The 27,182-nt window shown below is 35.6% G+C and overlaps 1 protein-coding gene across 1 annotated transcript in view; it reads right to left on the bottom strand.

Annotated features, from left to right (window-relative positions):
- TMEM232 (transmembrane protein 232) overlaps positions 1-27,182 on the bottom strand; it is a 244,369-nt gene that overhangs the window by 177,646 nt on the left and 39,541 nt on the right. The window contains exons 3-8 of the mRNA XM_035012307.1: positions 24,554-24,665; positions 23,004-23,109; positions 20,463-20,620; positions 16,073-16,172; positions 12,349-12,515; positions 4,119-4,252 (exon numbers count right to left, since the gene is read on the bottom strand). Of these exons, the coding sequence (XP_034868198.1) occupies positions 4,119-4,252; positions 12,349-12,515; positions 16,073-16,172; positions 20,463-20,620; positions 23,004-23,109; positions 24,554-24,665 (777 nt within the window). The remainder of the gene's footprint in view (positions 1-4,118; positions 4,253-12,348; positions 12,516-16,072; positions 16,173-20,462; positions 20,621-23,003; positions 23,110-24,553; positions 24,666-27,182) is intronic.

Raw genomic sequence — 27,182 nt, 5'->3', positions numbered from 1 at the left:
ATCAGCTATTTTGCTTTGGGAGACATAATTTTATATGTTATACTGCTCTACTGAAATGCATACTGCGTTTCTCAGCAGTCTTCATCGGCTAACAATTCAATTATAAACACAATTCATTATTTTCATGTTAGATTAGAAAGCCTTTTGCACTGGCTTGAGCTATCTTCCCAGAGCAAATGGGGCAGTATATAAAAGGCCAAACCGCAGGGTGGAGCATTGAGAGTATGAAGCATCATATAAAATTTAACCATATTAAACGGAAATCTGCCTTACAGCAAGCTGCTTATCTGCAGCTCAGGACAGCTAAACTTCCCAGATAAATGCTGGTGCCTGATAGCCGGGAGGGGCTCATGTAGTCCCTTTTTCTCTACTTCTTCACCCTGTTTTATAATATATTGTCTTTAATGCATTTCCTCTGCAGGGTTTTTTTCCCTGTCCCCTAGTGAGCAGAGGTCGCTCTAACTCTGTGATGCCTTCCCTGAGTCCTTTTGTGGATCTGGGCCTGCTCTTTTTCAGGCTCAGCTGAAACCACTTGCTTCTATTTCTTTCCTTTTCTACGGTATAATCTTTATAAAGGGGGTTATAAGAAGCAAGGCAGAGATTTACGTGATGAATTATTTACTGATGGATAACATCAGAAATGGGCAGATGAGAACCACTCACTTGTATTTTTGCCACTGTTAATCAAATGTCTTCTGATCAATCAGTTGAATGGTCTCCCCTCTGCATTTTAAATCTCTGAACATTGATTCATCATTATGGTAACTTTACTGATATGCATGGAAAACAAAATTGTTCAGGTTACTCCTCTTAATAGTCACTTGGCATTGAATTTCAAGTACTACACCGAATTTATCTTCCACCAAGTGTCACAACTCCAAGGCTATCTGGTCCAGCAAATCCTGACAAAGTCTCAATTTACTATCAAGGCCTGATGCCTCAATATTTCTATTTCACTCTAAATACATTGTTCATTTTCTAAATTATTTTACATGTACCCAGGCTTAGGAGTATGTAAGACCAATATTCAAGTTTCCCAAAAATGGAAAGCACTTCTGGTTTGATCTTGATAATTACATCACAGTTTGTTTTATTTTGTCTGGAATAATGACTTCTTGATAGCTGTATAGACTACTCCATAAATAACTTAAATATTCTGTGAGAAGAGGGGCACCTGGGTGGCTCAGTCGTTAAGCGTCTGCCTTCGGCTCAGGTCATGATCCCAGGGTCCTGGGATCAAGCCCCGCATCGGGCTCCCTGCTCCGCGGGAAGCCTGTTTCTCCCTCTCCCTCTCCCCCTGCTTGTGATCCTGCTCTCACTGTGTCTCTCTCTGTCAAATAAATAAATAAAATCTTTTAAAAAAAATATCTATTTAAAAAAATATATTCTGTGAGAAGAAAAATTAATTCTTTAATATTTGGTATAATGTTATCATTACAATAGAAAATTTGACTAGCGGAAGTTAGGCAAATTGCTAACTTAAAAATTAATCTTTTAATGTCAATGGATTATTTTTATTAGAGTCATCACTTAAAAAAAAAAGATTGGGGCGCCTGGGTGGCTCAGTCGGTTAAGCGTCTGCCTTCAGCTCAGGTCATGATCCCAGGGTCCTGGGATGGAGTCCCGCATCGGGCTCCCTGCCCTGTGGGGAGCCTGCTTCTCCCTCTCCTCCCCACTTGTGCTCTCTCTCTATCTCTGTCTCTCTCTCTGAAATAAATAAAATCTAAAAAAAAAATTAAATTAAAAGATTGAAACCTTTTTAAAAAAGCAGTAAATATAAGAAACAATCAAAATTATTTGGCAGTGTTTTTTTTTTTAAACAATTATCTTTTCCTTTTGATTTTAAACAGTCACTGTGTTCCACAATTTTTTCAGTTTACCCCTCTGTTCGTTCAGCATTGTCTAAACACTACCATCCCCTCCCTCATTTGATTTCCATCATGTCTCCCCAGAAAAGGAGAAGCCAGGATTTAGTGACAAGATGCCTCAAAACAGTTATCTCCTTACTTGTGCAGCCAGAATGATAGTGGGATAAGGTACTGGGACCCTAAAAATCTCGTTGCACTCACTAGTAAGCCTAATAAGCATGGCCTCAGTTTCTCCATTTGCAAAGTCAGAATAGTTTTGTATGATCTCCAATGGCCCCAAATCTGTAAAATACTAAGTATAAAAAAATAACTACCTTAAAGACTGTTAAATAACAAAAGTCAAGCAAGTAAATTTGAAGTTCCAATTAGATTTATTAAATGATTCATGAATCAGGCAGCACCTCAACTAGCGAGTAGAAAGGAGCTCCAAGGAGTTGGAAGGTTTTTATAGAGGAAGAGTCACTGGGGCAAGAAAGTTATTAGCAAAAGAAAAGGATTGTTCTAGGTGAGGCTGCTTTCTAGGGGGAAAAGCAAGGTGTCATCACGTAGATGATCTCATCTTTTTAGGGGGATGGAAATGGTCTAAGTGGTAGATTCACTGGTGCAGACTGAAAAATTCCTAGCTGATCTTTTTAAGACTAAATTTCTGGGGGATGTTGAAACTGCAATTAGATTACGTATTATACACCAGTTTGGGAACTTGGTCCAAGTGACAACATTTGGGACCTGTGGTTGGTTGGTTTGTTTAACAAGAAAAATCATTAACAAATTAAATCAATGTTGATGCAGTACAGTAAAACAAAGTTGGTTAAAGAAACAATTCCTTGACTTTCAGAATTAGCTATTCTTACTCAGCCACTTTTACTATCTCAGTATTTCTTTAAACTTGTTTATTTGGTAATTATTAGAGTGCTTTGAAAATAAACTTGACAGTCATGAAATACTTATTTTTATATGTTAAAATGTAATTTCTCTTATTTTTTAAATCAAATTAGAGTCTTCCAAGAGCTAAAATAGTTCTATACCCTTTTGAAAACTAAATTGTATCTTTGAATCCCCTACAACTTATTTGCTATAATAAGAGAGGTCTGAAAGAATCACCATGGCTTTCAGAATAACCAACTTTGCACCAGTGAGAATCTAATTTTTGTTGTATTTATCAACTCTGTATGAGGATATACTTATTAAAATTATATTCTATTTGCATTGTAATTTTCCTATTTAAAGATATTATCCTTAGCTTTAAAACATAAAAGAATCGCAATCTTTGTTAACTGCAATATTGAGTAGATTTCTCCCATCACAGGACAAGACAGAATAAGTTCTTGATGAAACATCTTCTGAACTAGGCTATTCCTAGGAAATTAAGCAAACTCTAAGCCATCCTCCAGAAATCTTTACTTGATCTAGAATCCCAAAAACTTCCAAATGAAACTAGGAAAACACCTTTCCTTCATAAGGAATCCTCCAGATCCTTAGAAATTACATACACAAAGGCCTTTGGTGTAGAGTGGGCAGCCAGTGGGTAGCCAGAGGCAGGAACTAATTTTAAGAAAACTATATGATGATTGAATTTGCAACTTGGCTATGGCCTGACAGATGATGATGATGATGATGATGATAATGATGATGATGATTACCATTAGCACTGGAAGAGGAATTCAAAACTCTGATTATCCTCAAATACTGAAAAGGGATATCTCCTCTGATCACTTTCCTCAGAAATACTCCTTTAAAATTCTTCTCCCCTCCATTGAACCCATGTCCTCTTTGGTAGTAATTTAAGACTTCTTTTTCCTTCTCAAATTAATATATGTACAGGAGGAAACAAACACTTACCAGTCAAGATTTATTTTTGTTATACTTTACAAGTAAGACATAAAGAAACAGAATCTCAATATATTTCCTCCAAGGATAATAAACTGTACCTCACTGTTGTTGTTTAACAACTTAAAAAATAAAGGATGTTTTAAATGGGGGGTGGCACTTCTTATCAATAACAAATTTCATTTGATAAAGATTAATTAAGCAATACATGCATGCAAACTAGCAAAAAAAAAAAAGAGAGAGAGATCGGAACAATTTATTGATGAAATGAACTAATACAAAATATATAAATTGCCCTTGCATTTGGAACTGAGATTATAAATTATTTTCATAGTCAACTAAGGTGTGATTAACATTTAAGTACAAAGGTTATTTAACATTTAAACACAATGAATTACTTTGGATTTATAGAATCCCTCTTACCAGCATTTCTTTTGAAGCTTCACTTTATGAAAGATGAGATGTTCAAGCACCTTATTCAGCTGAGGACTATTCTTCTGAACACATGACCAGGCAGCAACACAGTGCCAGAGCAGGTGGTTAACTTCATATCCTCCCTGATTAAATTGCAAATGTTCCTGGAATTAAAACATAAAAATATGTCTGGAAAAGAGTTATCTGACTTGAATAAACATGAAAATGAATTTCCTGGGAAATTTTAAATATTCAAATGAAAATGCATTATTTTCTTAAACTTCATGTTACACCAAAAAGAGCAATTTACTTAAGTATATTTTTGTAAATATATATAGTGTGGGGGAGGAAAAATAATTTTCTATCTACCCTTCCAGGTTCTTGGCTGAGACCTTTGCACCCCCTGTAATAAAAAGACAGATTAATAAGAGAAAACCAAACAGAAGTTTAATAACATGTATACCTCCTGTACACATGGGAGAGACCCAGGAATACTTTTCTTTTTTTTTTAAGATTTTATTTATTTGACAGAGAGAGACCCACAGCGAGAGAGGGAACACAAGCCGGGGAGTGGGAGAGGGAGAAGCAGGCTTCCCGCAGAGCAGAGAGCCCGATGTGGGGCTCGATCCCAGGACCCTGAGATCATGACCTGAGCCGAAGGCAGACGCTTAACGACTGAGCCACCCAGGCGCCCCAGGAATACTTTTCAAAATGGCCCAAGCCACTACCTTATATAACATCTGTAGCTAAAGACAAAACAGGAGGATGGGCAGTTATGGATGGTTAACAGGAAAAGCCTAGTAAACAAGGGTAAGGTTGATATGCAGATTTGTCATTGCCTTCTCCACTGATAAGGGTTTCTAGAGATTTAGAATCATTCTTCTCTTCCTAGTACAGAGAGGGAGACACCCATACAAATGGAGACTTCTCTTAAAATGTAAATATCTCTTACAAAAAGGGTAACTTCTACTCAGTTTTCACAGCTTCTCCTGTGTCTGTGATTTCTTAAAAATAACCAGCCTAAAATAATCCTTATGCCAAAGAGTCACATTTGGGGGCAGCAAATTTTGCTTCCCTTCAATCGTTAACCTGAACCTAATGTCTTAATTGCTTTTCACATGGGTCCCTTGTGTTCAATGACATCAGTTCCACACTATGACAAAAATTCTATATCCTCTACAGGACAATTATTAGAACAATGTGCTTCTTAGACCCTATATGACTTCGTTCTTCCTGACACCCAAGGAGGAGAGGACAGGGAAAAGTTTGAACAATGATCAAACAGCAAATTAGGTTTTAAAATGTGGATTCCCACTTTAAGGGCAAATATACATGCCTAGCTGGACATGGTCAATGTCTGCTAAGTAACTATTTTAAAAGTCTACAAATTCAGGGAAAAAAAATAGGCTGTTATCTGTTTGTTTTTTTCTTGAAATGCTTCCTAACAGTTTCATAGAATTAACTGATCTACTAAAGTAACTGGTATAAAGAAACCTGATTTTATTGTTAGACAGTGATAACACAGCACTCTCATTGAATTTTTTCCAACAATACAGATTCAAATATACATCTTATGATATGTACTTAATATTTCATTCTTTTATGCTCAAAAGAAACCCTTAAAGAGACTCCAAAAGGCTTTATAATTCTCATTTCTTATACAAACCACATCAGATCTACAATTTAAAGATAATTGTCATGTTAAGTATTCTTGAGTTGAAAGGCCAGAAATTCATATATAAATTTCAAACTAAGGTATATTAAGTTTCTAGTGAACTGTTTAGTTAAGTCCCACAGATATGTATTGATCTATTTTTATGTTGGGAACTCAGATGCTGGAGATAAAAGTCATGAGTAAGATGAAGTCTCTGCACAAGGCTACTGACTGTGGGGAATAATCACTCAGAAAGGCAAATGAAAACAAGCCAATGTTTAGAATGTTAGAATATTTCATAGAAAAGCTTAATTTTAAAATAATGTAAGACAGGGGCACCTGGGTGGCTCAGTCTGTTAAGCTCCAACTCTTGATTTTGGCTCAGGTCATGATCTCAGCGTTGTGAGATAAAGTCCTGAGACAGGCTCCATGCTCAGCGCGGAGTCTACTTGTCCCTCTCCTCCTCCTGCTTGCGCATCCTCCCTCCCTGCCCCACTCTCAAATAAATAAATAAAATCTAAAAAAAAAAGTTGAGAGGGCTCTTTTAACACAGTTTGAAAAACACTGAGCAGGGCATTAAATGACTCCCAGAGAACTTTTTCTTTTTACCCCCTTACTTCCCTCCCTCTTTCCTTCCTTTCCTTCCTCTCTTCCTTCTTCCCTTTTTTTCTTGGCTTTATGACCACTTCCTATAGTTCCTTCATCTCCATGCCTTGCTGCCCAGCTTTGGATTGTGCTCCTTTGCAAACTGGACCCTGTACACAGAGACCAAACAGAGATTAAAGAGGGAGACAGACCACTCCAGATTGGTAGGTGATAGGTCTAATAAGCCAGGGAACCTATTTAGGAGGATTATCTTAGGTGGCTGCAAGACAAGCAAATCTCTGCACCCACCTGAATCTTAAGGTTTATAGGAAGCCTTAACTGGGCTGTCACTTACACCACCCAGATGGTCTCAAGAACACATTGATCTCTCAAGGCTACATCCTTGAAAGGGCTCCAGCTGTGGGAACAGTGAGCAGAACATGCATTCCAGGGAGGAGCCTCAGATTGCCCAGGTCCAGCTCATGGGAGAAACCAGTGGCCACATCCTCTCAATTACGTTCTCCAACAAGCTATCAGTGCAGTTTGTACAATACCTATTTTGAGAAGTCCACCTAAAAAAGTGCTATTAATCTAGTGTTGGCTGAAATTTCAGATAACCACGTCAGCTTGAATTTTATGCAAATTTGAATACACAAGCTCTGAATATCAGACCAGACTCTCTTTTATAACAGTAATGAGCTTTGAAGAATGGGTTGTATTTTGGATGTTCAGAGATAGCTTTTGAGTTTCATCCTTGTTTTTAGTCATTTTGGGGATGGTTGACAATGCCATGAAAGGACCTCTTAACACAAATGTGCTACTTAGATGATAGGACATGAATCATAGGATAATGCTTCTAATTTTAAAGAACGTGTGTCTCAGTCTAACCCTAGTAACCATGTACAATTGCAGTATAGCACAAAATGTCCCAAATTTAGATAATGCCTTTGGCTTCCCAAGTACTTAAAGCATTAGAGGATGAGGTTGCTAATCACAATTGAATGTAAACTCTGTGTGTTTCCTAGTTTTCAGAAAACTATTTGTACTTTAGGACAGATGCAGCTATCTAGTAAAGGGTCTACTGCATTTCAGTTGAGTTTAATCTACTATCTCCAAAAAACTATGTTGTTACTATCATGTGACAACTGTACTCAGCAAATTGAGTTCTGCTAGTGAGCAACAGACAGAGTGGAAAACTCAATCCAGTGTTCTGGCTCTGAAAGCCACAGAGCTAATTAAAGTGCACCATTTGTCAAAGTCAATGGAAACCTTGCGTCTGGATCAGCTTTAAATGATATTAAAAGAAGAAATGGGTTCTAGCAGCAGGGAAAGGAAATTTCCTAATCTTAAATAGAACCAACACCTATATTGTGTGTATCCTAACATGTATATCCTACAGAATTCTTTATTTTTAGAGCAATTTTATGGCAGCACTTGGAAAACAAATTAAATGCTTATGTTTTTACTCCAACATGGATAAATATATTAAAAACAAAATATTTTGCAGTGGCCAAAATATGCTGTCATGGACCTTTGAGCATTATTGGAAAAGGAGGGCTGTAAGAATAAATCCTCAAATCCTCTACTATGGCATGTCAGTAACAAAGAAAGGAGGGGGATGAATACAGATGTTATATTCCCATTTTCCTCTCTGATTCCTCCTGTCTTCTCCCAGTAGGTGAGAGAGATGGATATTGAATGGGTAAGTACTCAACTGAACGGGAGAGCCTGGCTTAGACGAAGCTATACTGAAGAAATTGGGCTGAAACTGGGGAACAATGTTCAAACATGTAATCAAGCACTGAATTAGTTAGCTGAACCAGAAATTTTAGTAGCACTGTGGCTACACTACCTTTCAAATTCTTTGTATTGTGTGGGAATGAGAGGAGAAAAAGGACAGCAATAAATCTGATAGGCTAAAATCTGTTATAATCCCCTCACAGAATCAGAGGTATAGAGCTGAAATAGAACTTAGAAAAGATTGAAACTATGCTCTTTGTTCTTTGTGGAAAAAGGCACAGAGACTTAGTGACTTGTCCCACTCTAAGCAGAAACATTCTCTTTTTTTTTAGATTTTTAAAAATTCCTTTATTTGAGAGAAAGAGCTCAAGAGTTGGGGGGGGCGGGGGGGAGGGGAGGGAGCAGAGGGAGAGGGACAAGACAACTCCGTGCTCAGCACAGACCCCGATGTGGGGTCTCTATCTCAGGACTCTGAGATCATGACCTGAGCCAAAAGCAAGAGGCCAACACTTAACCAACTGAGCCACCCAGGTGCCCCTAAACAGATACATTCTTTTCATGTGTTGACATTTTGCCCCTTCCAGTTCAGGCAAAGCTGTATGGCAGGAATCTTCCATTTCCTTGTAGCTTTTGTGCACCAAGATTGACAAGAACAGATAGATTTTTTTTTTTAGATAGCATCTTTCTATTTTTTATATTTTTTAATTTAAATTCAATTTAATTGACATATACTGTATTATTAGTTTCAGAGGTAGAATTTAGTGATTATTTAGTTGCATATAACACCACATGCTCATTACTTCAAGTGCCCTCCTTAATGCCCATCACTCAGTTACCCCATCCCCCCACCCAGCTCCTCTTCAACAACCCTGTTTGTTTCCTATAGTTAAGAGTCTTTTATGGTTTGCCTCCCTCTCTGTTTTCATCTTATTTTATTTTTCCTTCCCTTTCCCTATGTTCATCTGTTTTGTTTCTTAAATTCCACATGAGTGAAATCATACGGTATTTGTTTTCTCTGACTGCCTTATTTCACTTAGGATAATACCCTCTAGTTCCATCCATGTTGTTGCAAATGGCAAGATTTCACTCTTGCTGAATAATATTTTTTTGATGGCTGAGTAATATTCCATTGTGTGTGTGTATATATATACACACACACCACATCTTCTTTACCCATTCATCTGTCAATGGACATCTAGGCTCTTTCCATAGTTTGACTATTGTGGACATTGCTGCTATAAATATTGGGGTACACGTGCCCCTTCGAATCGCTATGTTTGTATACTTTGGATAAATACCTGGTAGTGCAATTGCTGGATTGTAGGGTAGTTCTTTTTTTCTTTTTTTAACTTTTTGAGGAACCTCCATACTGTTTTCCTATGTGGCTGTGCCAGTTTGCATTCCCACCAACAGTGTAAGAGGGTTCCCCTTTCTCTGCATCCTTGCCAACATCTGTTGTTTCCTGAGTTGTTCATTTTAGCTATTCTGACCAGTGTGAGGTGGTATCTCATTATGGTTTTGATTTGTATTTCCCTGATGATGAGTGATGTTGAACATTTTTTCATGTGTCTGTTGGCCATTTACATGTCTTCTTTGGGAAATATCTGTGTCTTCTTCCCATTTCTTGACTGGATTTTTTTTTTTTTTTTTTGGATGTTGAGTTTGATAAGTTCCTTAGATTTTGGATACTAGCCCTTTACCTGATAAGACATTTGTAATTATCTCCTCCCATTCTATAGGTTGCCTTTTAGTTTTGTTGACTCTTTCCTTTGCCATGCAAAAGCTTTTTATCTTGATAAAGTCCCAATAGTTCATTTTTGCCCTTGTTTCCCTTGCCTATGGAGACATGTCTAGCAAGAAGTTGCTGTGGCTGAGGTCAAAGAGGTTGCTGCCTGTGTTCTCCTCTAGGACTTTGATGGACTCCTGTTTCACATTTAGGTCTTTCATCCATTTCGAATTTATTTTTGTGTATGGTATAAGAAAGTGGTCCAGTTTCATTCTTCTGCATGTAGCTGTCCAATTTTCCCAACACCACTTGTTGAAGAGATTGTCCTTTTTCCATTGGATATTCTTTCCTGCTTTGTTGAACATTTAGATTCTTAAAGAGAAGCAGAATCAACACTGAAGGTTGCCTGCTTCATAACTAGAACACTCATATTGTCAAGATTTCACAATATCTTATTTTTTTAAGCAAAAACACTCAAATCACTCATTAAGCACAATTAACTTCATAGTAAAACACAATTATTTAGTCAGCATAATCATGTCCTTAGATGAAAATTACTATATTTAACTGCCTAAGTTAAAGTGAGTTCCTAAATATAATGTTCAATAATAATTGTTAACATTTTCACGGCCCTCAATAATTTACAAGGCACATGCTTTTTTGCAATCTTCACAACAATCCTATAGATTAGTTAGGGTGAATACGATGATGATAATAATGATTATGATGATGGTGGTGGTGGTGGTGGTGGTGGCGGCAGTCTTTTTTAAAGATAAGCAAATGGGGGTTTAGAGAGCTCAATAGACCTCCTCTGAATCATACAGTCAGTTGCTGAGCAGGTGTTTCTTCTCATGACCAATGTTCTTACCATTGTTCAGTATCATAGATTATATATTTATTGTTAAAATATTCTTTAAACTTAAAAACAAGATCCCTTTTGTGCATGAAGTAATTGGTGCTCATTAGTAATTATAACCAAAAGGTTCAAAATTACTTAGCATATGTCACTCTATGTCAATGATTCACCAAGTAATGAGCCAAAGAGAAAACACAAAAGCCTATAATGATTACAAATAGATGTGGTTAAATGTGTTTCCTTAAATACTTATGTTTTAGTTGGTTTTAGAAAGGGCCCAAGAGAAGCATGGGAAAACTGTGAGGCAAATCATAATACAACTATTTGAAAAAGGAATCTTAAATTTTTTTAGTTGTTTCAACTTCCCTTATGTTAAACGTTTTCCCTTAAGATTTATTCATTTATTTATTTTAGAGAGAGTGCGCATGAGTGGGGAGAGGGGCAGAGGGAGAGAGAGTATCCCAAGCAGATTCCAAGCTGAGCATGGAGACAGACACAGGGCTTGATCCCACAGCCCCGAGATCACGACCTGAGCCAAAATTAAGCGTCAGACACTTGGGGCGCCTGGGTGGCTCAGTCATTAAGCATCTGCCTTAGGCTCAGGTCATGATCCCAGGGTCCTGGGATCGAGCCCCCCATCGAGCCCCCCATCGAGCCCCCCATCGAGCCCCACATCGAGCCCCACATCGGGCTCCCTGCTCCGCGGGAAGCCTGCTTCTCCCCCTCCCACTCCCCCTGCTTGTGTTCCCTCTCTCACTGTGTCTCTCTCTGTCAAATAAATAAAATCTTTAAAAAAAAAAAAAAAGAGACACTTAACTGACTGAGCCACCCAGGCGCCCCCGTATGTTTTCCTTTTTAAGAAACTATTAGAAAAACAAATTTTCTGTTTATAAACTATGAAATAATAAGTACATGTAACAAAAAATAAAATAACAAAAGAAGCAAGGTTTCAAACTGTTCACTGCTTTCTTTTGGAGTATATGTGAGAGAAGGAAATACATATGAGCCCCAGAGATTGAAGTTTGTTTTTTGAGGTACATCAGCCTATAATATATATGAACAATTATATGGCTCACTGCAGCTTTGTTCGCATAATACATAATTTATTACATACCAAGGAATTACATGATTGGGACAGTTTTCTCTAATGTTGATCACTAATGTCCAAGTTAGAAATTAAAAGACAATTTTTCATATACTAGAGATTATTTTATTTACTCAATTCTGAACCATTTAAAACATTTCAGTTGATTTTAATAGCATTTTAAATGTAATTACATATGAATTATGGAGGCATCAAATATGACAACCGCTCTCATTAATAGCCTGTACTTTATACACTTTCCTTTTAATACAAATGTAATATCTTAAAATCCTCATTTATAAATTAAATTGCGTTGCTATTTCCGATTAAATAGCTGAGATGGAATCTATAAGGAAAAAGATATTATGACATTACTCTATTTAAAGTCATAGTGGTGCATACTGATGCCCCACTGCTAATCCTATTAACTACTGTCCAGGAACTGTGCATATGGTTTATTGTTTTTGCTATTTGTTCCTCTCACCCTACCCCCACTACCAGCTAAACTCATCTTCAGCAATGTTACAGTATTGGCAAGCACAATTATTTAATCATATTAATGTTATCTGACTCATTATGCACTAGGATACTCACCATATCAGAATCTATGTTCTTATAGCTTTTCTTGTTTTCCACAGGGCTAAAAATTGATCCAGAGGGGAGTTCTCTTTTGCATATAATTTCCATGGTTTTCAGAATGAATTGCACATTTGAAAAGATGTTTGGATACTTGTAATATGACTCTCCAGAGAAACAAAGTGCTATTGTAAGAAAAATAATTTGTGATGAATATTTCATTAATATCTTGCATTGTGTTTCATTTGTCTTTTAGTTACTAAAATATAATTAAATTCAGTACTTAGATGCTGAAACTGCTATCCATTCCCCCATCCATTCAAGATTTATAATGTTATGCATGACCCCTGCTGGCATAATAGAAAACTACAAGGTAAATAATTAATACGGAAGAGTTTATATAATTCAGAACATCAATTGCATAATGGTCGAATGCCCAATTAAGTATAGTTACTGCACAATAATGGTTGGAAACTTCCAGGTGAAAATAAATCAAGTTATAACATTCGTATGTTATCATATCATAATGGATACTTTGAAACTGTAATCCTACAAAGCATCACTGTTAACCTACATTCTCCAGTTTTATTCTTTTTCAAGATGTTATTGTTGTTGATTTTTGAAAGAATATATTTTAAATATAACAACAATTATGTCATTCAACATAACACTATGTGGTATTTACAGAAATATCTTTATGCTGTTCTTTTTGTAAACTTTTAGACAATTTTTGAGTTTCAATCTATTGACAGTGGAAAAAAATAACAATAACTACTCTTCTACTATATGGCTACATATAGGAGGCAGTTGCTAATGGCCCCAGGTAAAAATCATTCTGTTGCTAAAGACAGAGATATAGCATAAGTAAGGCTCTACTTAACAGTATTTGACAGAAGGGCAAAATTGGGGATTTTATCCTTATATGAAACAAAGTTATTGGTTTTCTTGGGATAGATCTACAATAACAAACTAATGTGAGATCTTGAGATCTTATTCACATAATTTTTCAAAATTTATTTGCCACTATCATCTAATTATTTAATGAGTCACTATGCTGAACACAGTGAGGAGTTAAAAAGAGGATTATAATGTATGAAGAAATCAAAACAAGTGATATGATAGACATAAATTCTTATTCAGTCTTGTCTTGGTTTCATACCCTGTCAGAATTTGTAGTAGTGGTGCAATTCATTGGTCAGTCTCCAAAACACTTCTATTATCTCCTATTCTCTCCTCCATGACTTTTTCCACCAAATATTCCCTTTTTTGTATCTTGAGTCTCTTTTTTATCTCTTATCCTACAACATACTAATCTTTTCCTCTTTTGACCTTGTTTTCTTTATTCAATCCATTAAACTAAAAAGTTTATTTAAAACTAAAAAATGAAGTTTTTTGAAAAGAAAAATTGACAAGCCTTGAGCTAGACTCACCAAGAGAAAAAAGAGGACTCATATAAGTAAAATCAGAAATGAAGGGAGATGCGGCACATGGGTGGCTCAGTAAGTTAAGTGTGTCTGCCTCCGGCTCAGGTCATGATCCCAGAGTCCCGGGATGGAGCCCCACATTGGGCTCTATGCTCAGCGGAGAGCCTGCTTCTCTTTTGCCCCTCACCCTACTCTGCTCTCTCTCACCCTCTCCCTCTCTCAGATAAATAAATAAAATCTTTTTTTTTAAAAAGAAATGAAGGGAGATGTTACAATAGAAAAAAAGGATTAAAAAAAAGAAATACAAAAGACCATAAGAGACTACTATGAACAATTATACACCAACAAATTAGACAGCCTAGAAGAAATGGATAAATTATTAGGAACACACAACCTACGAAAACTGCATCAAGATGAAATAGAAAATATGAATAGAGTGATTATTAGTAAGGAGACTGAATCAATAATCAAAAACCTCCCAACAAACAGAAGTCCAGAAGCAGACAGCTTCACTGATGAATTCTACCAAGCATTCAAAGAGAATACCAATCCTTCTTAAACTCTTCCAAAATATAGAAGAGGAAGGAACTCTTCTAAACCCATTTTATTAGGCCAGCACTACCCTACCAAAATCATACAAGGATGCCACAAGAAAAGAAAATTACAGGCCAATATCCCTGATGAACATAGATTCAAAAATCCCCAACAAAATATTAGCAAACCAAATTCAAGAACACATTAAACGGATCATACACCATGATTAAGTGGGATTAATTCCAGAGATACAAGGATGGTTTAACATCCCCAAATCAGCCAATGTGATACACCACATTAACAAAATGAAAGCTAAAAATATGATCATCTCAATAAATGCAGAAAAAGCATGTGACAAAAATCAACATCCATTTATGATTAAAAGAACTCTCAACAATGCAGGTATAGAGGGAATGTAACTCAACATAATAAAGATTGCATATGACAAGTCCACAGCTAACATTTATTCAAGGGTGAAAAGCTGAAAGCTTTTCCTCCAAGATCAGGAACAAGACAAGGATGCCCATTTTCACCATCTTTATTCAACAGAGTAATGGAAGTCCTAGCCATACCAGTTAAGCAAGAAAAAGAAATAAAAGGCATCCAAATTGGAAAGGAAGAAGTGAAACTCTTTTTTGACCTTGTTTTTTCATCCAAACTATTGATGTATTTCTCTTTCCCTTTATAGCTAAGCTTTTTGTAATAGTTCACCGTCCCTGTCTTATGCTTAAGCTTTCACTTTACTCTTTGTTTACCTCCAATCTGAATTTTGCTTCCACCTCTCCAACAGGAATGCTCCCAAGATCAACAATGACTTTCTGCTTACAGAATCCCATCAACTTTCAGACCTCCTATTATTTAATACTTCTACAGCTCTTGATGATGTTGATCTTCTTGAGCCTCCCTTCTTTAGATTTCTATGTCATTACTCCCTCTTATTTCCCTTTACTGATGTATGGCACTCCAATTATCTACTAAATGTTTATGTTCTCCAAGCCTTTTCCTAGAATTAATCCCCCCCCAACACCTTCCACCCCAAGGTTATTTCAGCCATGTTAACATGGATGATTGTCAAATCACCTATGTTAGTATCTATGAAATAAGTGAGTCCCAGCCTTTGCTTATTTCCCTAGTTCCAAATCTGTATTTCTAACTACTCACTGTGTATATATACCTGATTGACCTTCAAATTTCAACACGTCCAATGGTTCTCCAGAATTTTTTCAGTTTAGAGTACATTATCTTGACTGTATTTGTCAGCATATAAAATTTAAGGTTCCTCCTGAATTCCTCATTTTCCCTTATATATAGCATAGATCCAATTGATCACCAAATTTAGTGTCTTTTTCCTCCTAAACATTTTTCAAAACTATCCTACTCTATCTCATTCCCATTTTACAAGTTCATAATGGTTAACATCTCCTGCCCAACTAATGTCATAGCTAACTGATGCCCTGCATCCACACTCTTCTTACTCTAGTTCAGTATCTACATTGTCACTAGGATTACCTTACTAAAATATAAAATTACTTTCTTGAAATCTAGAAAGGTAGATACTATTACAGATGAGGAAACTGAGTCACAAACAAGATCATGCACTTAGTTAGGTAGAAAAGTTAAAAGTAAAACCCATGCAGTCTGGCCCAGAAGCCTTGTTCTGAAATACTGTACCTATTACTTTTCATGAAAAATAAAATACAGTTTATGTTCTTTATAGTGATAGTCTGAGCTTCTCAAACTATAACATAAAACATTTATAAGTACAGAAAATAAAGATAGTCTACCGTATAAATATGGTTGAAGCCTAAATAAATGTTGTTTAAAACTTTCTAGGTGACCATGCAGGAAATATATAAAAAGTCGTAAGAAGACCAAATAGCCAATCTGTCAAAAGAAAAAGAAAAAAAATATTTTTGTGTTGCATCAATAGATGTTTAGAAACTATAAGGAAACTAAACCATTTTATTATTACATTTGCTTTTGATGAAACAATTTCAAACTCACTTGAGCTTATGTGCTTTTGAAATAACTTTAAAACATTTATATCAAGGTTGAAATACTGGTTCAGCCACGAAAATCTTATAAATCATCTCTACATTATATATAATGACCAATACTGAATGCTATTTTGTTCCATGTCCTATAGAATAGTACTTTTCAAGTTGCAAGTCATGGCCCTTAAGTGAGTCATGAAATCAACTGAGAGGGGATTTTTAAACAAAATAAAAGAGAAAAGAAAATATCATAGTACATTGCACAGTTCCTTGTTTTGGGAAATAAATCAGTGTGCATTATGTGTGTGCTGGATTGCAATGCCAAAGATATTTCTTTCTATAAGTTTCAGTCAAAACAGTTTAAAAAACATTTCTTTAGATAGTTTTGAGAAATATTTTGCCTGGGCATACTATGCTACACTAAGATCCCAATTCCCTTATGAAAAAAGCCATTGCTAAATAAACACTACTATCTTACCTCTGTGAAGTTTCATGTGTAGCATGTTTGTTTTACATACAATACAGAAAATGGAATATCTGCAAAAATACATGATGTGCAAGTTTTCACAGAACATAAGAAAAAACCCACAAACCACAGAAATAAATGGAACACAAATTCTTAAATTGCTAAAGCATAAGATTATGGAAAAAAAAAACAAATAAAACAATATCACTATCAAGATACATGTAGTCCAAATCCTCTTAACAATGATGCAGGGTACTGTCAGATCCATATGTAAAAAACAATAATAAAACAAAAAAGATGATTCTACCAAGTCTCAGTGATTAAACCAAGACAATTTAACAAATAAGTGGCATGACTGGACTTTGAACCCAAGACTGTGTTGCACCAAAAGTCATGAACTTTCTATTATAGCAGTGATTTCCAAGTATTTTTATCATAAAATTCTATTGGTAAAATAAATTCTGAGAATGCAGCACCAATATTTATAAATGTATCTATAAATTATAAATATGCACCATTTATAGACTTAAATAAAAAGAAAACATTTATGAAGGATATCCAAGGGATCTCTTCATACAGATCACTTTGATATAGTACTATGCTTCTCTAAGAGATTGAAGTTAGATGGGAAGTGGAAATTGTCAGATCATTTAAAAGAATACTGCAATTTTCTAAGTGAGAATATTTTTTTTTTTTTTAAAGATTTTATTTATTTGACAGCGAGAGCAGGAACACAAGCAGGGGGAATGGGAGAGGGAGAAGCAGGCTTCTTGCCGAGCAGGGAGCCCGATGCGGGGCTCGATCCCAAGACCCCGGGATCATGACCTGAGCCGAAGGCAGACGCTTTACGACTGAGCCACCCAGGCGCCCCTAAGTGAGAATATTAAAATAAAAAATACCCCTTGTTATAGACAATGAATGAAAATTAATCAAAGGGGAATAATTTGAAAGGAATTAGAGATGGATACTGAAAGGAAAATTCATGTTCAAAAATTTCACATTGTACAAAATAGAAAAATACATGAAAAACAGATCAGTTTGAATGATCACTGTATTATACCCTAATTTGGTCATGAGTTTCACCTGACCCAGAGGCTATCCCTAGTTATAACTATGCTTGGAAAAATGGTTTTAAAAGCTTTCATCTATAATATTCTGAAAGTCTAAATTTTTATTTAAAAATCTGCCTTTCTGTATCTCTAAAATATTCTGGGACCCTCTGTGCATCTTTCCTTGTCTCATTTGTGTACATATTCTTTCTGTAGCTTGACAGCTTGAGCTCTGCCTCCTAGACTGAATCTCTCCTTGTCAATTTCTCTTTCTTCACTCTACCATCTTTCCTTCCTTTATTCCTTACTCCCCTTCTTTCCTTCTCTTTCCATGACTACTTCTCTTCATTTATCAGACTCTGTTATCTAATAGTGAAACAGAAAAGATGAATAATATTTATTATGTGTTATATTTTAATGGTTTGTTATGTGCTCCAAGTTTTTTTTATAGAAGCTTGAAGAACATTTTCTATCGAAAATGTATTAAACTATCGTTGCTTATATGTTATTCTCTACACTTCAGTTAGGTAGACTTTAATACTTAAGATGGGATTCTACACTCAGTGGTAAACACCGAGGAAAGAAGGCACACAAAATGTGAAAGTAAATAATATTATGGAATCAAATATTTCTGGCTTTTCCTAATGCTGAGCTATATACTACTTTATCAAAAAATGGTGCATATGAAGGTGGGTGATGCTTCCCTGGCAATACGTTTCAGTATATCATACCGTCAAAAAGAAAAGATCAAAAGGGAGGTTTCCAACTGACTGTCAGATATATAATGAAAATTCTACAAAGTCAAGGAAGATAACTGAAATGGCTTCTTGCCTGAAATCAAAGGTACTTATAGAGCATGCTTATTTCTACTAGCTAATTTATATTATCTAGAACAATAAGGAGTAGACTTTGAAATTAGTAAATCTGAGAGCCAAGGTAAATGTATAGCATTATAGCTGAGAGTCCACTGGGTTTCAAAACCTTCTCTGCTGAGACCTTGAATAATTCGCTTAGACTCTCTATGCCACAGTCTGTAAAATAATGGCCAATAATAGCACTTACCTTTTAGGATTGTTATAAGGATTAAATAAGTTAATATGTCTAATACATCTAAATTATGATCATTGTGCAAGATATTGTGCAAGTTAAGTTCTAAGTGTACACAGCTATTATATGAACCTGGGCAAATTGTCGAAACTTTCAGATGAGAAGATATAGGAATCCTTTTAAAAATAAATGACATAGTGATGGGGTGCCTGGGTGGCTCAGTTGGTTAAGCATCTGACTCTTGGTTTCCGTTCAGGTCATGATCTCAGGGTTGTGGGATCGAGGCCCGCATAGGGTTCCGTGTTCAGTGGGGAGTCTGCTTGAGATTCCCTCATTCCCTCTCCCTCTGCCCCTCCCCTCCGCTCGTGCGTGTGCTCTCTCTTTAAAATAATAAATCTTTAAAAATAAATAAATAAATGACATAGTGTATATAAATTATAAATAATTTGTGCAATGGCTAAAACTTTATTTTAGAGTCATTTATTGGTAGCAGAAATATAAATGGCCATGAATGGAAAATGGTCACTAAAGGGAATGAGAAGAAAAGGGGAGAAAACCAGACTTGCTTTATATTTCTCCTTTCATTCTTTTATCATTAATATAGAAATGTAGATATCTTTTTAAATCTCTATAATAATTTTATAATCTTTTTATATCTCCTTAATGGACAGTTTGGGAAACAGGAAAAAGTCATCATGGTAACATCTTGCGTCTCTTCTCCCATCCTTCTTCTATGCAAAGCCTCAGTTCTTCGCACGTTCAATTTCCATTACATCTATTACGTGCTCTCTGAATTTCTCCTGGTCTCCGTAAGTCTTTTACCCCCAAACATGTTGGAGAGGATCTAGGCTTGATTTCTAAGGACTAAAATATACTATCTTCCAAAAATGCCCTGGCTGACTAATGAATATTTTCAATGTTTGGTTTCTAACAGTTCACAGTCAAAACTGAATAAGAAATTATTCTTGCAAATAATACTTAATAATTTTTGCAAGTAATTCTTAAAATACATATATCCTAAAAATATATATTGTTATATTTTTTTCTTCTGCTTTTCTTTATTTTCTTTGCAATAAACCACTACTTAACCTAAATTTTTTGGACTCATAATAAATTTTGCAACAGGCAACTGCAACCATCACAGGGAGTAGAACCATATGACATCCAAGACCTTCTAAAACATGAACCCCATGAAGATAGTTTCCTATCTTACGGCTCTAAATGACACAGAATAGTGAGAGAACAACTCATTTTCTCAAATTGGGCAACTAGTTAAGGTTATCTGTTGGCATTTTTAAATGGAAAGTGGCATTTAAAAATCCTTAAAATAGAAAGAAAAGTTACACATATGCAGACATACATTTAAACTTGATTTTAATTAAATATTATTTTCTTACATAGTTGGTGGAAATATATTTTCTCAAACTACCTCCATTTGGATATCAAGTAATAATGTATTGTCCACATGTAGAGAGAAGATTAAAACAAACTATTAAACAAGAGAATATTCCATAATAAAACCAAATGGCCTGTTTAGATCCTAAAACAGCTGTCATGTGACTACATGTAGTATGTGTAGCAATTACAACATATTTAGAATATTTTAAAAAAAACATACCTTTATCAGCTTTATTTCAACTGAATATAAGTATGTCTTTTGGAATGCATCACAACAGAGTCTATATAAAACTGATTCCGCAACAAAAAATAAGGTAGGCAGATGATCATAATCAAAGGAAGCATGGTCCAGGGAAGCATAAAGCATATTTAAAGCTTCTGAAATATTAAAAAGGTAGAAACTGCATAATTTGAAGATCATGCTTTTGTCTACATGCTACAATTAAGCCTTACAGTTAACTATTTGTTATCACCAAAACCAGATTGTGGTTTTAAAATATTAAAAATGTAAAATGTTAAATATTTACAAATTCTTTGACACCCCTCCCATCAAGAAGTGAAGTCCACAACCCATTCCCCTTGATCCTGAGTAGGTCTTGTGACTGCTTTAACCAATAAAATGCTAGCTCAGAAATAGCCATACAGCTGCCACTTGGACCTCTTTTTCAAGATAGCTAGCTTTGGAACACTTAGCTACCATCTAAGAAGTGTAATTACTCAGAAATCACTAAGCTGGAGAGACTACAGAGCTAGAGATAGAAGAGAGAGAGAGAGATGCCCAAGGAGCTCCAGCTGTTCCACCCAACACAAAATAGATCACCAGGCCATAAAAATAATGATGGGGAAATGGAGCAGAACTGGATGACAAAAGATAGTGCTAAAGATAAGTGCTATAAAGAGAAGAGTGGGAAACTAGAAAATCAAGGCAGAGGAAATAGGACCCAGGGGAGATGAATGAGGAAGAATGTAGAGCTAAGGCCCTAGAGAAAATTACACCTCAAGCTATTACAAAGATTTTGAAGGGCTGCCATGTAAATATCTGAAAAGAACAGCAAATGCAGGGACTTGAGGAAGGAAAAGCCCCAACACATGCAAGGAATAGAAAGGAGATCAGTATGGTTGGAGCATAATGAATAAGTAGGGAAGACAGCTAAGAATAAGATCATACAGAGCCTTGTAAGTCAGGGCTTCTTTTAAGCATAATCAGAAGTCACTAGAAATGATTTTAGTATGATCACTGCTGCATGGAGGGTGAACTATAGAATGAGGAGCAGACAAGAGATACGTAAGACACAGATGTGGAGGGTTTTCAGTTGTGGAGCTGGTACTAAGAATTCCTATTTAGGGTTTTTATTTGGAGTTCAATATCTTGAAGAATGAAAAAGCTTTTGGCTGTGTGTAACAGGAAATACAAAGAAATGTCTCCAAAATAAGTATGTTTATTATTTCACAAGATCATAGATGGAAAAACTGTAGGGCTGGCTCATATACCTGCCCTCTGTATGCATTTTTCTTTCATTTTCTAGTTCTTCTGATGTACCTGGTGACAGTGATGACCACACAAGCTCCAGGCATCTTTCTCTTACCAAGCCATTTAGAGAGGAATCAAAAGGTATAGGGAGGGAAGAGGTGCTTTCTTCCTAGGCCTATCTTTTTCAAAAGCAATTCAATAAAAATACTCCAAATAGACCTATTTTTCAGACCTAATCTCTGATTAGGACGAGGTCCTGTGACCACTCCTAATCTAATCACTGGCAAGTAAAAGGAAATCCCATGATTACTTTAGATCACCCATGACTTACTACCCCTGCCCCTTACCCCGCCCCCAGGCTGTAAGGGCCAGTCCTCTTCTGAATCCCATGATTGCAGGATACCTGAACAAAAGAGGTTTAATGGGCAAAGAAAAGTAAGTAACTGCTGGTTGTTGATCATGCTTTTGTCTACATGCTACACCTTACAGTTAACTATTTGTTGTCACCAAAACCACCAAAGCCAGGGGTGTTTATTTCAATATCATTTAAACATTTAATAGAGGTCAGGCTGTGGATAGCACTGTGATGAAAGTGCCATAAAGGCAAGTTAAATACAGAATTGTTCTTATTCTTCCTGTTGCTTGAAACCTCCCAGATAGCCCTACAAAACTCAATTTACATGGGGAAATACTCTCTGACCTCATATGGTTAACATTCTAAAACTCATTTTAAAAGGCCTACACATAAAATTCAGATAATGATAGAAGGAATTTTACCTCCTTAAAAATAATGTTTTTTTCTTTCTTTTTTATTGGTTGGAGGATGGTTTGGAAGGAGACATATAAATGAGAAGTGATAAATGAAAAGGTAATGAGTGAAACGGCTGTTTAAAATAAGTGGAAAACAAAGGACCATTTGGTTAACGTTTTATGAGGAAGAATTATAAAATGCCAAAACAAGTTTCTCCAAAGTATACTGCCTATTGTAATTGAAAATCACTTCAATGACATTTTATATTACTTTTTAATTAGTTACTGATTTTAGAGAAAAGCAATGAAGACTGTGCTGAACAAAAGTTTTTAAAACAATTTTGTAATTAAAAAGTTGAGCAGTCAAATTTATAAATTCAAAATTACAAAAGGAGCTTTCACAGTAAAACATTACCAGATATTTCGATAGAGAAAGGCAAATTTTCCTTGACTCCTGCACAATTTCTAAATATTAAAGCCTTTTCTGCTAATCTAGAAAACACTCAGGGTAACTAAGAAGAGCTTAGTAAGAGTACATACCGTCTTGGATTTCTCCTTTGCACTGAGCGAGATATATTACTTCCGTCCATGCAGTAGGAAGATGTACATGCTTCCCAGAGCCTAAGGTTTTGAGACCCAATTTTCTCTGTTATGGGGAAGCATGAAAAAGGCAAATCAAAAGGTATAGCTTCTTACAAATTTATTTATTTGGTTATTTATTTTGATTATCCCTTAACTATATTCTGAAAGTCATTTTTTGAGGCTATGCTCTATAGCCAGTTTATATAAAACTTTAAAAATTTTTGCTTTTATTATTTTTATTTTTTATTATTTTATGTAAATTGTATTAGTGCTGAAACATAAAGGATGTTTGTTTATATTCTGAGTTATATCATTAGTTATTTGCTAAAAATAATTCTCATTCCTTACTTTCAAGGGTTTACTTCTACCTCATTACCCCACCAAGAGAATGCATCTCTGATTCTAGAAGGAAAAGCATATTGAATGTGATTCAACAGAAATTAGCTTAATGCCAATTGGCCGGAAAATTCTGGCTACTTCACTGTGAATGGACTAAGATTAATGAACATGAAACAGATACCAAGACTGCCACTCTTCCCTTAATGGGCCCACTCCTGGGGTTTCCCCAGGGAGCAGTTAGCCAATTGGACAGAAGCTCATTGATGAATGTACCTGCTAGCACCTCTCAGCATGCATACGTACCAGAAGAATATTCTTTTTCTAATCAAATTTTTTCAAAATTTTAAAATATCTGAGCAACAGTGAACTGAAATACTGGGAAATAACAACCACCACAACAAAAAAGATGGCTTAATTTATGCTCCAGTTTGTGCAACTGTTATTTCATGAATTTTTTTATATTATGTATATTGGTAATATGGTATATATGTACCATATGTATATACATATATACCATGTATATATTTGTACCATATATATGTATATTGGTATTATGTATATTTGGTAATACGTATATTATTTCTTTGCCTAACATAAACTGGATCTAATGTAAGAAAAGCAAAACAAGGATTTATTTCACTTCCTGTCTGTTTTGATATGTTTTTGAAAATTTAGAAATTAATGGCATACTCTTAAAGACTGCATTTTCTTAAAAACTCTTAAAGACTATTCACTGTTAGGTGAATAGTTTGTTACAGAGAAAGAACACAGTATACTGTGCATGTATCGTGTGAAGGTTTAGGGAAGCTTCCTTTCTTCTTTGGGACACATGATATCTCAGTCAACCTTTTTTTTTTTTAGGAAAAAGTGGAATTATTATAATCAAGAATTTATTTGCCAGCCTTTCATATTTTGTGGTGAACTCTTGGACTAGTGTCAACAGTTATATTCTTCAGTAATTTATGGAGAATCTTCACCTAAAAAAGCCATTTGACATTGAATTATTTGGTTGTAAGCTTTAATTTTACTTTGCGTTAGTATCTTTAATGATACTTAATGATTTTAAAAAGGTATTTCTTATTTTTACTTTCGATATTTTAGAACATGTAACCACCCACCGACTAGAACAGAAAGTCCATATATTAAATAATCAAATAGTGTACTATTACCTTACATCTTAGAATGTTTTTTCTAGCTAGGTCCAACAATTCTTTCTTCTCTTTTGGATTTTTTGTTTGGTTGAATCTCAAGATGAATTCTTTTGTGATTGAAAATGATGGACTAAACCAAAAACAAATCAATAATTATAGCTAACAGTTCCCAAATTTTAATTAATCAATATCTAGGGGCTAAGTGTAACTATTTTCTTTTGAAAAAGTACTTTACCTTAATAAAAATGTTTCATACACATACAGAGAAATCAGTAAAATAAAAAAATATATATGTGTACAGGACTCCTAGATTGATCTAATCATACTCTTGGATTAAGAAACATTATTCTCATGATGTAAAAGAATTCTGTAGCCTCTGTAAGAAAAGTTTCTGGAGTGGTTGCCAGAAGTCTTGTTGGTATATGCCTCCTTCATAGGTAAAACCCAGCACAGCTCCAATTATGTTGAAGACTGATTTATCTCCTCACATATATCAGTATTGATTCAATTTAAGCTAAATTTTTATTCCTTCCATGCAAGTGAAATCAGTCCAACTGTGGCTGAAATAAAATGAGCAAGGGAGGAAAGATGTATGTGGTAAGGTCAGAGAGGTGACAAGTAGCCAGATTAACTCTGGATGAGATGAGAAGTTATTGCAGGGTTTTGATAAGAAGAATGGCATGATTTAACTTAAGTTTTAATAGGATCATTCCAATGTCTATTGAGAGTTGGAGTGTGAAAAGGTGGGAGGTAGCAAGGGAGGAGGCACATGTATACTTAGGTGAGATGGAATAGTGGCTTAGATCAAGATGATAGCAATGTCAGTAAAAAGAAGAGTTTAGATAATGGGTATTTTTTGACATTAGCTCCAATAAGACTGCCCAAAGAATTAGAAATCAGGCATGAGAGAAAAAAAAAAAGAGTCATGATTGAACTGAGTAAGTGGAAGGATGGAACTGTAATTTTCTGAAAAGGGGAAGATTGGTGGAGAAGCAGATTTGGGGTGAGGTTAGAGAATAAGTTCAATGTTGGATATATTATGTTTGAGACAACCATAGCCATCCTAGTGGAGACATAGAATAGGCAGTCAGATATATGAATTTGAATTTCAGGGGGGAAAAGTTCAGGCTAGATACATCAATTTTGGAGTCACTATTGAGTCATTAAAGACACATGTGGTATTTAAAGTCTTGCAAATGGAAAGGAACCCCTGGGGAAAGTGCAGAGCGAGTAGACAAGCATTTCAAAGAGAAGTGGGAAAAATAAGCTGAGGGTGTATGCAAGAGAATGAGTAGAGTGATTATAACGATATACCACAGGATTTAAGAAGGGCATTGGATCAAAAGTGACATCAGATGAACAGTGAATAGGTAGTAGAATCAATGAGTTGTTTATTTGTGTGGTCTAATAACTTTTGGGAGTCATGCTATTAGAAGGAGTGGTCTGGAAAAATAAAACAAATTTTTGTAACAACTTATTATATTCAGAATTTACTGAATTAGTTGCTTTGTGGGATCCAGGGAAAAAAATACATGAATAAAAATCAGATTTTGCCCCTGCATAAGTCACAGTCCTATTGAGGAGATAGATGTATGTAAAAGCAATGACAGTGCCTAATGATCACAGAATAAGCAGAGGTACTGACCATCTCCTATTAGACTTGGAAGTGGGGATACAAGGATGAAATAAAAAGCCCTGCCCTCATGGTGCTTATAGTAAAATAGAGGAATAGTTGAGGTGTTAGCACGCACAAACTCTGCTAGAACTGGGCATTTTGAAATGAGTTAACATCATTTTTTTTTTAAAGATTTTATTTATTTATTTGAGAGAGAGAGAATGAGAGACAGAGAGCACGAGAGGGAAGAGGGCAGAGGGAGAAGCAGACCCCCTGCTGAGCAGGGAGCCCGATGCGGGACTCGATCCCGGGACTCCAGGATCATGACCTGAGCCAAAGGCAGTCGCTTAACCAACTGAGCCATCCAGGCGCCCGAGTTAACATCATTCTTGATTTCATGTTCTCTATCTCACTCTTGCCCTTGGAGACATCTGCTTAGACAGATACATGTAGGTTGGCTGAAAACTCTTTGTCAATAGAAATCTGGGATGACGTATCTTTGATCCTCATGAAGAGTTCAAAATAGCTTTAATCTTCCCATTTGTACAGAGTGCTTTGGGAATTACAAGAAAGTAATGAATCCTTGAAAACATGGAAAGTGAATGCCTTTGAGCCTTCTTATAGATATTGAGTCCCTTAACTGGTGTCCCATAGCTCATGTCAGTAAATATTTAGTGGGAAATAAATATAGCTATTTGAACCATGTCTAGCCTATCACAAATAAATTTTCTTTTCAAATGCCTGTATGTACTCTTTAAAGCATCTTTTTTGCTTCTTAGGAGTTTTTTGTGTATCATTATATGATAATTTGTGTAACAACCTCAATTTATTTCTTCACACATTCTACTTTCTTCAAAAACAAATGTAATGTGGGGCGCCTGGGTGGCTCAGTTGTTAAGCGTCTGCCTTCAGATCAGGTCATGATCCCAGTGTCCTGCTCAGCGGGAAGCCTGCTTCTCTCTCTCCCTCTCCCACTCCCCTGCTTGTGTTCCCTCTCTTGCTGTGTCTCTCTCTGTCAAAAAAATAAATAAA

The sequence above is a fragment of the Mirounga leonina genome, unplaced genomic scaffold (genome assembly GCF_011800145.1).
Source record: "Mirounga leonina isolate KUSES-001 unplaced genomic scaffold, KU_Mleo_1.0 Mir_104, whole genome shotgun sequence".
NCBI classification, from domain to species: Eukaryota; Metazoa; Chordata; class Mammalia; order Carnivora; family Phocidae; genus Mirounga; species Mirounga leonina.
The sequence above is the reverse complement of the archived record's forward strand: the minus strand, read 5'-3'. Positions and strand labels throughout refer to the sequence as shown.